General features: G+C 49.4%; 1 protein-coding gene across 1 annotated transcript; it reads left to right on the forward strand.

Moving 5' to 3' along the window:
• The first annotated feature begins 1,263 nt into the window (after window positions 1-1,263).
• tnk1 (tyrosine kinase, non-receptor, 1) lies at window positions 1,264-13,161 on the forward strand. The gene is made up of 14 exons (XM_084487237.1): window positions 1,264-1,541; window positions 4,552-4,748; window positions 5,581-5,651; window positions 5,975-6,163; window positions 6,508-6,660; window positions 6,897-7,174; window positions 7,530-7,656; window positions 8,162-8,308; window positions 8,712-8,806; window positions 9,068-9,325; window positions 9,844-9,911; window positions 10,401-10,903; window positions 11,480-11,575; window positions 12,072-13,161. The coding sequence occupies exons 2-14, from the start codon at window positions 4,586-4,588 to the stop codon at window positions 12,210-12,212; spliced, it is 2,289 nt and encodes a 762-aa protein (XP_084343363.1). The 5' UTR covers window positions 1,264-1,541; window positions 4,552-4,585; the 3' UTR covers window positions 12,213-13,161.
• Window positions 13,162-13,815: the final 654 nt, after the last annotated feature.

Here is a 13,815-nt window from a genome sequence, read left to right on the forward strand (position 1 = left end):
ATATACCGTTTATTAATGTTATTGATCATCTGTTTTGTAGCTTGATGCATTTGACATTGTATTTTAAAAACCTCATAAACTGTAAGAAACGACTGCATCCTTTATCTGGGACTGACGTGCAGGTCTAGGGTTTCATGTGCAGATTCTGCTGCTCCTTTTCCTCCACAATGAATCACACAACTTTTGTCACACAAAACCCCGCAGGGGTTTCTCACAAACACAAAACATGACACTCATAAGTACACTCCCCAGCCCACTTTGCCAGCTTAAACAGTCCTAACCCGAGACAATAAGTATAGAGAAACAAACCACACTGTTCTCCCCGGGGCTCAACCCACCGTCTCCATATCTCCCGAAAATATTAGATTTATGACTACTCCAATAGAAAGTAGGCTATACATCACATTTAGTCATCATATCTTTAATAGTCAACTGTCAAAACCAATTGAACCGGCGATTGGGGCGAATGACTTGTGGTTTGTGGTTTGGAAGGGTTCAAGTCCACTTTAGAGGGGGAAATGGATGTGAGAGGGACACTTCTTGTTGTTAAACGGTAAATGGATCGCCCCTTGCTCCATTGTCCTGCATGGACGGGTCTGCGTTAAGAGGATGAGGCGGTCTCCAGCCGTGTGTGACGACGCATGCATCTAGGTTGTCATTAACAAAAATCTCGTCTATCTCGTTTGGCGAGAACAGGTATGCAGGGTGGCTACAGTGACATTCATTAAATGAATGTTACTGTAGCCACACACACACACACCACTGTGTGTGTGTGTGTGTGTGTGTGTGTGTGTGTGTGTGTGTGTGTGTGTGTGTGTGTGTGTGTGTGTGTGTGTGTGTGTTGGTTCGACGCTGTTTGCTTCTGGCAAGTTTCGTCTGAACAAACACACACACACACACACACACACACACACACACACACACACACACACACACACTCACAAACACACATGAATTATTTTATGTATGACCCCATGTATGTCTCCCTAACACACACACACACACACACACACACACACACACACACACACACACACACACACACACACACACACACACACACACACACACACGTATTAGTGAATCATTGAGTTCGTTACTCAAGGGCAGGGGGGGGAGTCTGTAGGTGCAGTAGCTCAGTAGAGATGGTATCGATGCAGGCGTCGTCCTGGGACCCACAGGTGGAGAGCCGGGGGGGGGAGGGGCCAACCCCCCGGGAGGAGAAACCTGGAAGGGGCGGGGCCACTTCGACACACACACACAGGTACAGTACAATAAGACGAGCAGCGAAACTATGGCGAAAAGAAAAACACCTTTAACTCAAGGATACTTAGAAAGAAGTTTAATATAGGCGTACCGGTTTGTTTGTTTGTTTGTTTTATATATTGGGCATCGATTGGGTTCTAGGATCATCATCAACCGATTGAGGTCGTTCTCTGGACTTATTTTGGTGGGGAACTAATGTCGATTGAATGTGTGTCATGTGAACGACTGGATTAAAACCATCGTGGATTCTTGAGGGAAGGTTCGTTTTTCAAGAGGTGAGTCGATCGTTGGGTACGGTAGGACGGTAGGATATCAGTGCTTATCAGCAGGCCCTGGGTGTGTATTCACTAGGGTTGAAACAACTCCACGTTCCCGTCCATTGTAAAAAAAATAATAATAATGATTACAGGTACATTCAAGGTCTTCTGTTACCCCATCCGATGAAAGGGGCTCAGTGTTGTAGCTTCACGTGTTTTTCTGTCAAATTCTCCTTCATGAAGCCAGGAAATAATGGCTTGCATTTACCCACTGCGGTGGCATGTTTGTAAAGCCTTGCGCAAGAGATAAGCTGAAGGCTAATAGACCTACTTTATTTTTTTGTGGAATTTCATAGCCCTTACTGTGTAAATGCATTGCTATCCATAAAATTCAGTCATTCTGGTATCGATTAATGAAACTAATTTGCTGGTTCTTGGAGATGAAGAGACGTCAACATGCATGTATTGGACCAATAGGGTTGCAGGAAATCAGAATAGTCCCTCACACACAGGTTAACCCTGGCCCATCAAGGGAGGGAGGAGACACTTTGATCTGAGCTCCAACAAAAGGAAGAATTTAGTTCCTATAAAGTGTGCCAATAGAGCCAGGGGTAATTTAAAAGCCATGCTGTATTGTGTGTCTCTTAACAGTATGTGTATGTGCTTGGCTCACACAGACCCCTCTTGCAGGCTTCAGCCAATCGCAGGGCTAGTTAACGATTCATCAGTCTGTACATAGAACACATGGAACAACCACTCAAATACCCTCTGTTCCCATGGTCCTCAGCCCATGTATGTGACGTTAAACAGTTGGTTTGGGTGTTGCCTCGGGAATCTCTCTTGACTGGAAATAAATTAGATCATTAGTCAGGTCAGGCCCGGGCTGGCCCTCTGCATGCATGTACATGCACAATGTTGTTGATATTTAAACAGGTTTAAAGGGTTTCCAAGGTAGTTCTGCAAGGAATTCTGTAAGGCTTCTGTCGTGGAACACATAGAGGAACTTCTGTTGATGACATTCCTCACAAATCATTTGCGACTATCTCAAATAAATAAACCAAGCAGTGTGTTTTATTATGAAGCAGTATACAAATTCTGGTTTATTTATCTTTTTATTGTCACTTTGTGTCATCAATTAATTCACTCCACTCTACGGATAGGAAGTTGTGGCAGGTGCACCCAGGGGTGATAAAGAGGGGTTGTTTACGGTATGGGGACCATAAAGTCAAATTCCTGCACTGTGCTCGGTCAACACACACTGTCATTGTGGTAATGTGTGGGTGTGTGATAGATTAATGCCACGTTACTATGCTAGGCCTGCATAATGATGCTATGTTATTATGTTGGGGATTCTGTGATTCATGGTGTGGTAGTAAGAGGCCTAATACTCCCTTTGATTGGAGTGTTAACTGTGTTAAGGTAAACAAGTTTCTTTCTCTCTACGCCTCCTATTCCAGCATAAACATCTACGTCATCGGTGTCATCAGTAGAAATACGAGAACCAGACAGGGAGAGATGTCAAGAGTTCACCAGACAGACACACACACACACACACACTGTGGAATGTGTAATTTGTCACACAGTAATAATTAAAAAATGGTTCCTCAATGACATGTGAGGTTTTCTTTAAATGATTTTTAGGACTATAAATAATGTACTTAATTGCACCTATTTAAGACAACGTAACTGAATGCCTAGGTCACGAGACCAAGTCGCGAGGCGAATAGTTGTCTCACCAATTACCACACACACACACACACACACACACACACACACACACACACACACACACACACACACACACACACACACACACACACACACACACACACAGTTTTGGAGAACCATATTTGGTTTGACTTCTTCAAGATAACAAGTCTAATTGGCCGGCTGACATAGCAAAGATCCCTATGATGATTGTGAGGTGTTGCAAGGTGGATGACTCACGTGTGTGTGTATGTGTGTGTGTGTGTGTGTGTGTGTGTGTGTGTGTGTGTGTGTGTGTGTGTGTGTTGCTCCTCCTTATTCAAGTGTTATTCTTTTACTTATTACTTTTTCTTCCCTCCCTAAATTGTTAATCTAACTGTCATTCCCATGTGTGCGTCCACATTCCTGTTAGGATTTTCATTGGTTCATTGGAAATGTTAAAAAAGAAAAAGTCAGAGAATTAAATGGCGTTGCGTTGTTCTTTGTTATTCTTCCTGGTCGGAGGTAGTGTATGATTAAACAGAAAGAATAAACCATTCTCTACTTTCAAATACTGTTCATCCGCCACAGCTAGACCATTGTAGTTTTTTTGGCACCACAGTAATCACCCAAATTCCTTTTCCTTAAACCACATGAAGGGCTTATGTTTGGTCGCTACGGTAACCAAGGTGTGTGTGTGTGTGTGTGTGTGTGTGTGTGTGTGTGTGTGTGTGTGTGTGTGTGTGTGTGTGTGTGTGTGTGTGTGTGTGTGTGTGTGTGTGTGTGTGTGTGTGTGTGTGTGTGTGTGGTGTTAAACATGTTTATTTTTTTAAGAACTTTCTATCCTACACCTCATGAATAAAAGCCATCAATCAAAAGGGCAACTGTGCGTGTCCTACGAAGACACAAAGCATTTCTAAGGATTCAGGATTTGCCCTGCTTGATAAAAACCTTTTGTTGAGTTTCCTCATTATAAAATAATAAACTTTTTTTTTTTTTTTACTACTAAACTTCCAGCTCTTGGACAATGAACGCATGAATCATGTTTGCACATGGGGCACTGAGGGTACTAATAAACTAATAAAAACATGCAATAGCATTTATTTAGTATCATAATGTGATCGCCAACCCTTTGTGGGTCACTGACATTGTGTTATCACATGCTGTGGTTCTGGATTCAACTGTTTGGGATCGAGTCTCATGGTCAAACAAGCACAAAAGAGACCTCAATCAAGTCAAAGTGGCTAAAAAAAATTATATACATTATTTAAAACTGACTTTGAATTGATTTCGACCTGGATGAACGTGTGTGACCTTTGACCCTTTGACCCCCCCCCCCCAGGTGAGAGGTCGTCGCCGGGGAGGGGGGCGGGGTCATGCTCATGGACCAGGACACTCAATGGCTGTACCAGTTGCTGGCAGAGGTCCAGTTGGACAAGTTCTACCTGCGTGTGCGCGACGGCCTCAACATCACGCGCATCGAGCACTTCGCCTACGTCAAGGAGTCGGACCTGGAGACGGTGGGCATCAGCAAGCCAGGTGAGGGGCCCCGTTCATTCATTCATTTACTCACTCATCCATCCGTTCATTCATTCATTCATCCATTCAGTCACTCGTTCTGCCGTTAAGTCGCTCGTTCATTCAGTCATTCTTCCAGTCATTCATTCATCCATTTACTCACTCGTCCATCTGCTCACTCGTCCGTTCGTTTATTCATTCATTTACTCACTCATACATTCATTCATTCAGTCATTTACTCACTCATTCATTCAGTCACTCGTTCTTCCATTCATTAATCCATTCATCCATTCACTCACTCATCCACTCGTCCATTCATTCGTCCATTCATTCATTGAATGATTTTAGCTTCATGTGTTTCATTTAGCAGGTGTTTTTTAACCAATGGACTAACAGTGAATCCGTCTAATATTTTTAATTCATAACCATAATCATTATTTAAAAATCTATAGCTTGTCTTATTCTGTCCCTGCTAAAACTCCAAGATGGATTTTCAAGATCTTGAACTGAATGAGGCGGAAAACTGGAGAGTTGGGGTTCTTTAGAAATCAGGTCAGCGGCGAAGACGCCACGCCCTGTAGTCTACTCTACTACTGGATTACATTCACCATTCAGATGAAGCGGTGGTGCCTTTTACCACTGAGGGACATAGCGGCGTCTGTTATCACATGGACGGAGTCAAAGGAGGATTGCACCCACCGGACGACGCGTTCCTGCGTTTTTCTATCCTACTCTGAAGCATTTCCATAACATTTGAATGGCACAAGAACCGCGTTGTCTTTAGGAGGTGTTTACCGAGAACGTACAGCGCTGCGGTCGCTGCTCCCCAACCGTGATGTTGTTGTCGTTTCAGCTCAGAGACGATTATGGGATGCCCTGAAGCGCTACAAGACCACCATGCGCCCACGGTCGTGGATGGCCAAGGTATCACATTCAGTACGCAACGGCCATGGGCCGATAGGATGAATAGTGTATCAGAACGATAATCTAATAGAGGACAATCTAATAAACAGTTTACATCACAATCATCAATGTTCACCATGATTTCAAAATCAAACCGTAACAATTATTTGAATTAACCGTGCTAAATCTTTTAATCTTAGACATGGACACAGTTTTTATCTAGAATATTCAATCAATATTATATTATCGATCTTAGCGGCGCTAACCGATTTCAGAGCGAATATGTAGCGTTCTGTCGTCTCACCTGACCTCTGACCTCTGGCCCCTGGCTCCTGGCCCCTCAGGTGTTTAGCGGTCGGGCCCCGGACGGCACCGACCAGTGGAGCGGGCCGGGCCCCTCGGCCACAGAGACGGGGGGCCGGGCCCTGCCCTCCCTGATCCAGGACAGCGAGCTGGCCCTGGGGGAGAAGCTGGGGTCCGGCTCCTTCGGGGTGGTGAGGAGGGCGGACTGGCACACCCCCAACGGGAGGGTGGTGAGTGATAGACACACACACGCACACGCAAACGCACAGGCACGCACGCGAGCACACACGCACAAGTGTACACACACACAAACTCACACAAACTCACACACACGAAAACACACACAAAAAAAACGCACAGGCACGCACGCGAGCACACACGCACAAGTGTACACACACACAAACTCACACAAACTCACACACGAAAACACACACAAAAAACCACACACACACAAAACGCACAACGTACGTCACAACACTGATGAAATGGTCGAATTAACAAAAATAAATTGCTTAACGTCATTACCAACCTCATTACCAACCTATTTTCCTCCTCCTCCTCCTCCTCCGTCCAGCTACCTGTGGCGGTGAAGTCTCTGAGGAACAGCTTGGCCAGACAGACGGACACGCTGACAGACTTCCTGCAGGAGGTGACCACCATGCAGTCCCTGGACCACCCTAACATCATCCGGCTGTACGGCGTGGTCCTCACGCAGCCCCTCAAGATGGTACACACACACACACGCACGCACACACACTCTCTGGCTCTCACTCTCTTACTCTCTCACACTCTCTCACACACACACACACACACACACACACACACACACACACACACACACACACACACACCTCATGACCATAAAATTGTGTTGCATAACATAATAACATAACCCTCCCCCTCTCTCTCCATCCATCCATCCATCCATCCATCCCTCCCTCCCTCCCTCCTCCCGTCGCCTAGGTAACGGAGCTGGCCCCGCTGGGCTCCCTGTACGACACGCTGCGCGCGCGGCAGTACGACTACCCCCTGGCGCGACTCTGGCTGCTGGCCACGCAGATCGCGGCCGGCATGGAGTACCTGGAGGGCCGGCGCTTCATCCACCGGGACCTGGCCGCCCGCAACGTCCTGCTGGCCGCCCGCGAGACCGCCAAGATCGGGGACTTCGGCCTGATGCGGGGCCTGACCCAGGAGTCTGACCACTACGTGATGACGGCCCACCGCAGGATCCCCTTCGCCTGGTGAGGGGGGGAGACGGGAGACGGGAGGTGTTAAAGACTTTAAGTGACCGTAATGACTGTCATCCGAAATGTGTGTCAAACTTTTGAACTCCGTCTCCGCAATAAGTTAAGTGCAGTTGCTAGGTAAACTAGCCCTGCCAATTTTCCTCTATATATTCATTGTTTTTCATCTCTCCTCCTCCTCCTCCTCCACCCCCTCCGTCCTCCTTCCTCCTCCTTCTCCATCCCTCCTCCTCCACCTCCATCTCCTCCTCAATCTCCTCCTCCTCCACCTCCATCTCCTCCTCAATCTCCTCCTCCTCCTCCTCCTCCTCCCTCTCACCTCCATCCCTCCTCCTCCTCCTCCTCCCCCCAGGTGTGCTCCAGAGAGTCTCAGGGTGGGCTCCTTCTCCCACTCGTCTGACGTGTGGATGTTCGGCGTCACCCTGTGGGAGATGTTCATCTACTGCGAGGAGCCCTGGCTGGGCCTGTCGGGGAGGCAGGTGGGTGTGTGTGTGTGTGTGTGTGTGTGTGTGTGTGTGTGTGTGTGTGTATACTTGTGTCTCCATAGAAACCGTCACGCAGCTTCCCTGTTGCCTCGCCGTGCTATGAGTGTGTGCGATGATTTAGTGCACTACTGAAGAATCAAACTTCTCTTTTTATGTACTCTGTACTCTGTACTCTCTGTACCTGTACTTGTACCTGTCTCTGTACTTTGGTAAAAGTCCTATATCCTTTTTTTATTTGTTTTACCTTTGAAACATTTATAAAAACGTTCCCTGAAGCACTTCTAGCTAATATTCTGCTTGAATGGCCCCATGGAAAATAAGGTTATAATAATCTGAAACATATATTATAATATTGAATAATGTCGATGTAATATACTGTAATAATAACAAATATACTATTTTGTAATCAATACCATAATTCAACTATGATGGATGACCTGAGTCCTGTTGTGTTGACGGTTGTGTTGACGGTTGTGTTGATTGTGTGTTTGTCGTCCAGATCCTGTGGCGCGTGGAGCGGGAGGGGGAGCGTCTGGAGCGGCCCCAGGACTGCCCCCAGGAGCTGTACGCCGTCATGAGGCGGTGCTGGGCCTGCAGCCCCGCAGACCGGCCCAGCTTCTCCCAGCTCACCGCCCTGGTGGCCGAGGTCAGCGGGCGGGCAGGCACACACGCACGCACGCACGCACGCACGCACGCACACCTTAGGGACACACACACACGCACACACCTTAGGGAAACACATACAACACACATACACAGACACACCTCTTAGGGTCACACACACACACACACACACACACCTCTAAGGGTCACACACACACACACACACACACACACACACACACACACCTCTAAGGGTCACACACACACACACACACACACACACAAACACACTTGTCCGTAGCAGTTAGGTCGGTGCCTTGCTCAAAGGCACCGTTAAACTTTTCCTTCTGCGGTCAAAGTTGAGCCAGCGACCTCAGTAGATAACGTCTCTTTGTGTTTCTGTTCGTTCCGTCCGTTCCCCTTCCTCCACCCCGTCCCGTCCGCAGGCTCGACCAATGGAGGTGCAGGCCACCAGGGACTTCAACGAACCCAGGAAGCTGCCCCTCCAGCCCAACGACATGGTGACCGTCATCGACCACGGGTGAGAGAGAGAGAGAGAGAGAGAGAGAGAGAGAGAGAGAGAGAGAGAGAGAGAGAGAGAGAGAGAGAGAGAGAGAGAGAGAGAGAGAGAGAGAGAGAGAGAGAGAGAGAGAGAGAGAGAGAGAGAGAGAGAGAGAGAGAGAGAGAGAGAGAGCAAAAAAACTGGAAATTAAACTGGAATTAGGGGACACGTTAAGGACAGAGGACCTGAACTCTCCCTTTGACCCTATATACTGACCTTTGACCTTTGGCCCCGGTGCAGGCTGGAGATGTGTGAGTGGAAGGGCCAGAACCACCGGACCCTGGCCGTGGGCTGGTTCCCCGCCAGCCTCTGCGTCCCGACCCTGCCGGCCTCCGGCCCCGTGGGCCACGGCTCAGGGGCCCCAGGGGCCCTCCAGGCTCCGGCCCCCGCTCTGCCCTCGGCCCTCATCTCGGCCCCGCTGAAGGGGAGCCTGCAGCACAAGGGCCACGGGGACCTGCACCCCGACCGTAGCTGGGGGACCCCCGAGAGGCTGGAGGAGTAAGTGGGGGTCCTGGTTTTAAAGGTCCCACATTATACCACCAGCTGTGAGTGTGATTAGCCGCTACGAGCCGCTTTGAAAGATCTGTGGACACGCCCACTTGTGATGTCAGATGAGGCAGATTTTCAAATCTAGCGGCTAATCACACTCACACCTGGTGGTATAATGTGGGACCTTTTAAAGTCTTCTGGAGCGCAAAGTCTAAAGGGGTGGTGTATCTTGATTTACCCTTTATTTAAAAGTGGGTGGGATTAATTAATGCTTTTCTCATTGGCTCAACTGTGTCAGATCGGCAAGCACATCTAAAAGCATCAAGCTGGTCACAGTGGTCCCTTTGTTAGAGCGCGCTTCTGTGTGCCAATGAACCCTCCCATGTTGGGACAGTCTGCTCATCTGCACATGTCCCTCCCCCTCTCCCTCCCTCCCTCTCTCCCTCCCCCTCCCTCTCCCTCTCCCTCTCTCCCTGCCCCTCTCCCTCTCCCTCTCCCTCTCCCTCTCCCTCCCTCTCCCTGCCCAGCACGGGCCGCTGGAGGACCAGCCTCGCCGGCCGAGAGAAGGAGGGCTCAAACCTCCAGAGGATGGCAGGTAAGGAGACCGAGAGGGGGAGCCATCCCGGGCCCCGCCGTACCAGTCACCCTCGGGTTACTCGTGGTCCGGGGGGAAACCGACGACGTGCAACGAGGATACGATCATTATGATCAGGTTCACCCTGCAGGGGTGTTTAAAGGTGGCATATTGTACCACCGGGTGTGAGTGTGATTAGCCGTTACAAGCCGCTTTCAAAATGTCACAAGTGGGCGCGTCCACCTAGATGTGTGACGGATAGACGAGCAACGTTTGCTACAGTCCCACCGGGGTAGGCCGGTAGGCTGATCCGTCCAGCAACACATCTAGGTGGACACGCCCACCTGTGATGTCAGAAGAGGCCGATTTTCAAGACAGCTTGTAACGGCTGATCACGCTCACACCTGGTGGTACAATATGTCACCTTTTAACGATTCATTTCGCGCCGTCACAACATCTCACAAGTCAGTCCTGACGCGACGCTCCGCAACGCTCCGCAACGCTCCTCAGGTTTCTCCCAGAGCCTGGAGTCGGTGCTGGGCGGGCCCCAGGGCAAGACGCGGAACGGGGGCCCGGAGCCGGCCCGGCAGGACCCCCAGGGGGGCGTCCGACGTCCGGCGGGCGGCGGCAGCGGCGGCATGATGGCGCACAGCGTGCTGCTGGAGCAGGACGTCCGCCGTCGCAGCGAGGCCAGCATCGCCCCGCCCCGGCCGCCGCCGCCGGCCTTCCTGCGGCCCAAGCCTCACAGCGCCGCCGGGGGCCGGGACCGCAGGCCCACCACGGTGCACGGGGTGCTGCAGCTGCCGCCGCCGCCGCCGCTGCCGGGGCCCCCCCAGATGCACCCGGCGCCGCCCCAGCAGGGGGGGGGCAGCAACCTGGTCCGCGTGGGGCAGCTGGCCCGCTCCACCCCCGTCCTGGACGAGCCGGGGGAGGGGAAGAGCCGGGAGCCGGAGGAGAGGAGGGAGCGGGTCTACTCGTCGGTGCAGCAGGCCCGGGACGCGGTGGTGGCGCAGGTAGGAGGCGGAGTTCAGATGAAGCAGGGATCGACCGATATGGATTATTATTTTTTTTTTAGGGCCGATACCGATTTTTTAGCCTTAGCCGATGACCGATACGCCGATGACGATTTTCTTGAGCCGATATTCGGAGCCGATACTGCGTTTGCTCCCTCGATTTACGTCATAGAAATGACACAATGATGATAACAAATGTTACAAGTCTCAATTCAAAAAAGGAACATTTAATGAACTGTCTGTAAATCATGCCGGGAAAATAATTTAAAAAAAAATGGCGAAAAAAATCGGCCGATGACGATACACGCATAATAAACGCAAATATCGGCCGGCCGATATAGCGGTCGATCACTACGATGAAGGCTGTGGGTTGGGGGGTGTTCCCGTCTATGGGTGTGGTGGTTGGTGGCTTAACCTGAGGACTGTTGCATTGTGGGGGACAGGTGATGGAGGCAGGGTTCAGATAAAGGCTTTGGATTGGGGGGGGTGTCTATGGGTGGGGTGGGGTGGAGTGGGGTGGGGTGGAGGGACTCCCCGGGATGGTTAACCTGAGGACTGTGGCGTTGTGGCGGACAGGTGATGGAGGCGGTGCACGGCGTGACCATCGAGGAGGTGCACAGCGCCCTTCGCCGCAGCGACGGGAACGCCAGCCGCGCGGAGCAACAGCTGAAGGTGATTGGCGGACGGCCGGGGGTTGAAAAAAAGAGGCGGGGTCGCTTCATGATGCTGCTCAAAATAAATGTTGTGTCTAATGGTGTGGAGGATAGAAGGCGAAGGGAATCACGTTTTCAACTTGGTTGTGATCCTGGTAACCACATGAAGCTCATGCAAGCTCATGTTGTACTTGCCCTGGTATTTTGCGACTGGCCTCCCCCTTCTGACAGAATCACAACCGTTGATCGGATACGGTCAACGGTTTGATACAATGATTTTGGGAGTGCTGTTCTGTTGCTCTGATTCCCAGTTAACAACGCCCCTCGGAAAGCAGAAATAGGCAGTCCCAGACTGTCCCAGACTAACACGCATAAGAGAATCGGGTGCGAATTGAATCACTCTTAAACTTTCGCTTAACCAATCTTTTCTTTTTTCCGATGAGACCGTTCATTTGCAGGGTTTGATATCCGGTCATCGTCTGGCTGCTGATATGGTTCTGTGTCTTCTTCTCCAGTTGGAGCGGCTGTACTCCATGAGCCTCTGCTCCAAGGAAGACTGCGTGAGGATCCTGTCCAAGTACCAGTGGAACCTGGAGACGGCCAGCCGCTACCTGCTGCGCATGACCCGGGATGACCGGGATCGGGAGCGGCCCTAACACGGACCTCACACAAAGACCCGTTCAAACGCTGAATTACTCAATTTTTTTTTCTCCCTGAACCCGTCCCCCGTCGTCGTCTTCAAGTTGCATGGAGGCCAATCAGGAGGCCCTTCACAGCGCTGCTGTGGTTTCGTGGATCCTTGGACAGGCGCCGCCCGATCGAAACTACATTTCCCAGTTTCCTCCGAGGGCGTTGTAGCGGACGAGGTTGATGAGGTGCATCTGAGGTTCAGTGGATGAACTACGCCTAGTCTGGCGATGGCCGCAACGCGACGCACCTCAGGACTTCATGGACGGTGACAATAATGGAATAACGGACGAATGGTGAACATGCAACCTGTAAAAGGTTTTAAAAAAAGAGCAAGGATTTCTACAAAAGAAAAAAAGGACTCTACTATGCATTATGTTCTATATTTTGTCCCAGAAGATTACCTTAACTGTTATATAGTATTTCAAAACCTCCCATGTAATGTACATACGACAGAACTGGTGACAATTTTGTAATTACATACAAAAAAAACAGGCAAGGTAAATATGTTCAAGGCAGTCACTAGGCACACTTTGCACTCATGGATACATATGGCTGCTTAGTCTTCCAAGTCAACCATTGACAAACAAGGAGAACATTCAGGTCATATGTAAGTTTGTGAGTTTTCTATAGACTATCGTCTGTACTGTATTGTTATATGAAACAGACACCATTGTAATGTTTGTTGAGGTGATGGATGTCCCTGGAGTCGACGTTCATTGGTGGGTTTTCTGAGCATCTGCCCATTTACGGGTGGAACCTTAGGCATGTTGATCACGGGGTATTGGTGGTGTTCTTTACATTCGGTGCATGTTGTTTACTGCCTTGTGGCCATTTACTGCAGGCAGTAAAATCTATTGTCAACCAAGGTGTGTGGTTTGTTTTTTTACGACATCACGTGAGATCCATAATGGAAAAACACGTTTTGAATGAAACATGTGTAAATAAAAATTGATCTCACACGCGTCGCGTTGCGTTACCGCTCCTGTCTGTGTTCCCCGCCGACGTCCAACACTAAAGTGACATGATTTAAATACTAGTCACGCGTTTATAATGGACTCGTTACACACTTTACAAATCTACTTCGAGATAAGCGACACACCTTGTGTGTTGGAGATGTACGTCATTGAAACCACAGTGGGTGTGACGTTAGTGTGGCGTCATGAACAAGCGCAATGGAAAGGGTTTGGAAAAGGCCTCGTAGGCAACACCACTAGAAACATGATCTGCTTTTATTATGGGAGAAGAAGTTTTATCTTCGTGTTGGTCACGTGGCCCAGTCAATTAAGCTACAATGGTCGGTCAATCAAATAGATTCAACCAGACGCATTTTTTATATGGGTGATTTCACTATTTCGCCGGAAGGGGGCAGTGTTGAACAAAAAGTCATTTTTAAGACTCACTGTCCTATAATCAACTTATCTGACCTTAACTATTTGAAAACGGATGCATAATGCATCCGGAATGCAGTGTCTTTTCCGCGACATAAGTGCGTTGGAGTAAACTTGAGTAGGAAAAAGGTCACTTAGAGCTCTGAGAAACAGGGTGGGGACAGACTTTAGTGTAGCACTG

The sequence above is a fragment of the Micromesistius poutassou genome (genome assembly GCF_964030765.1).
Source record: "Micromesistius poutassou genome assembly, chromosome: 23".
Taxonomy (NCBI): domain Eukaryota; kingdom Metazoa; phylum Chordata; class Actinopteri; order Gadiformes; family Gadidae; genus Micromesistius; species Micromesistius poutassou.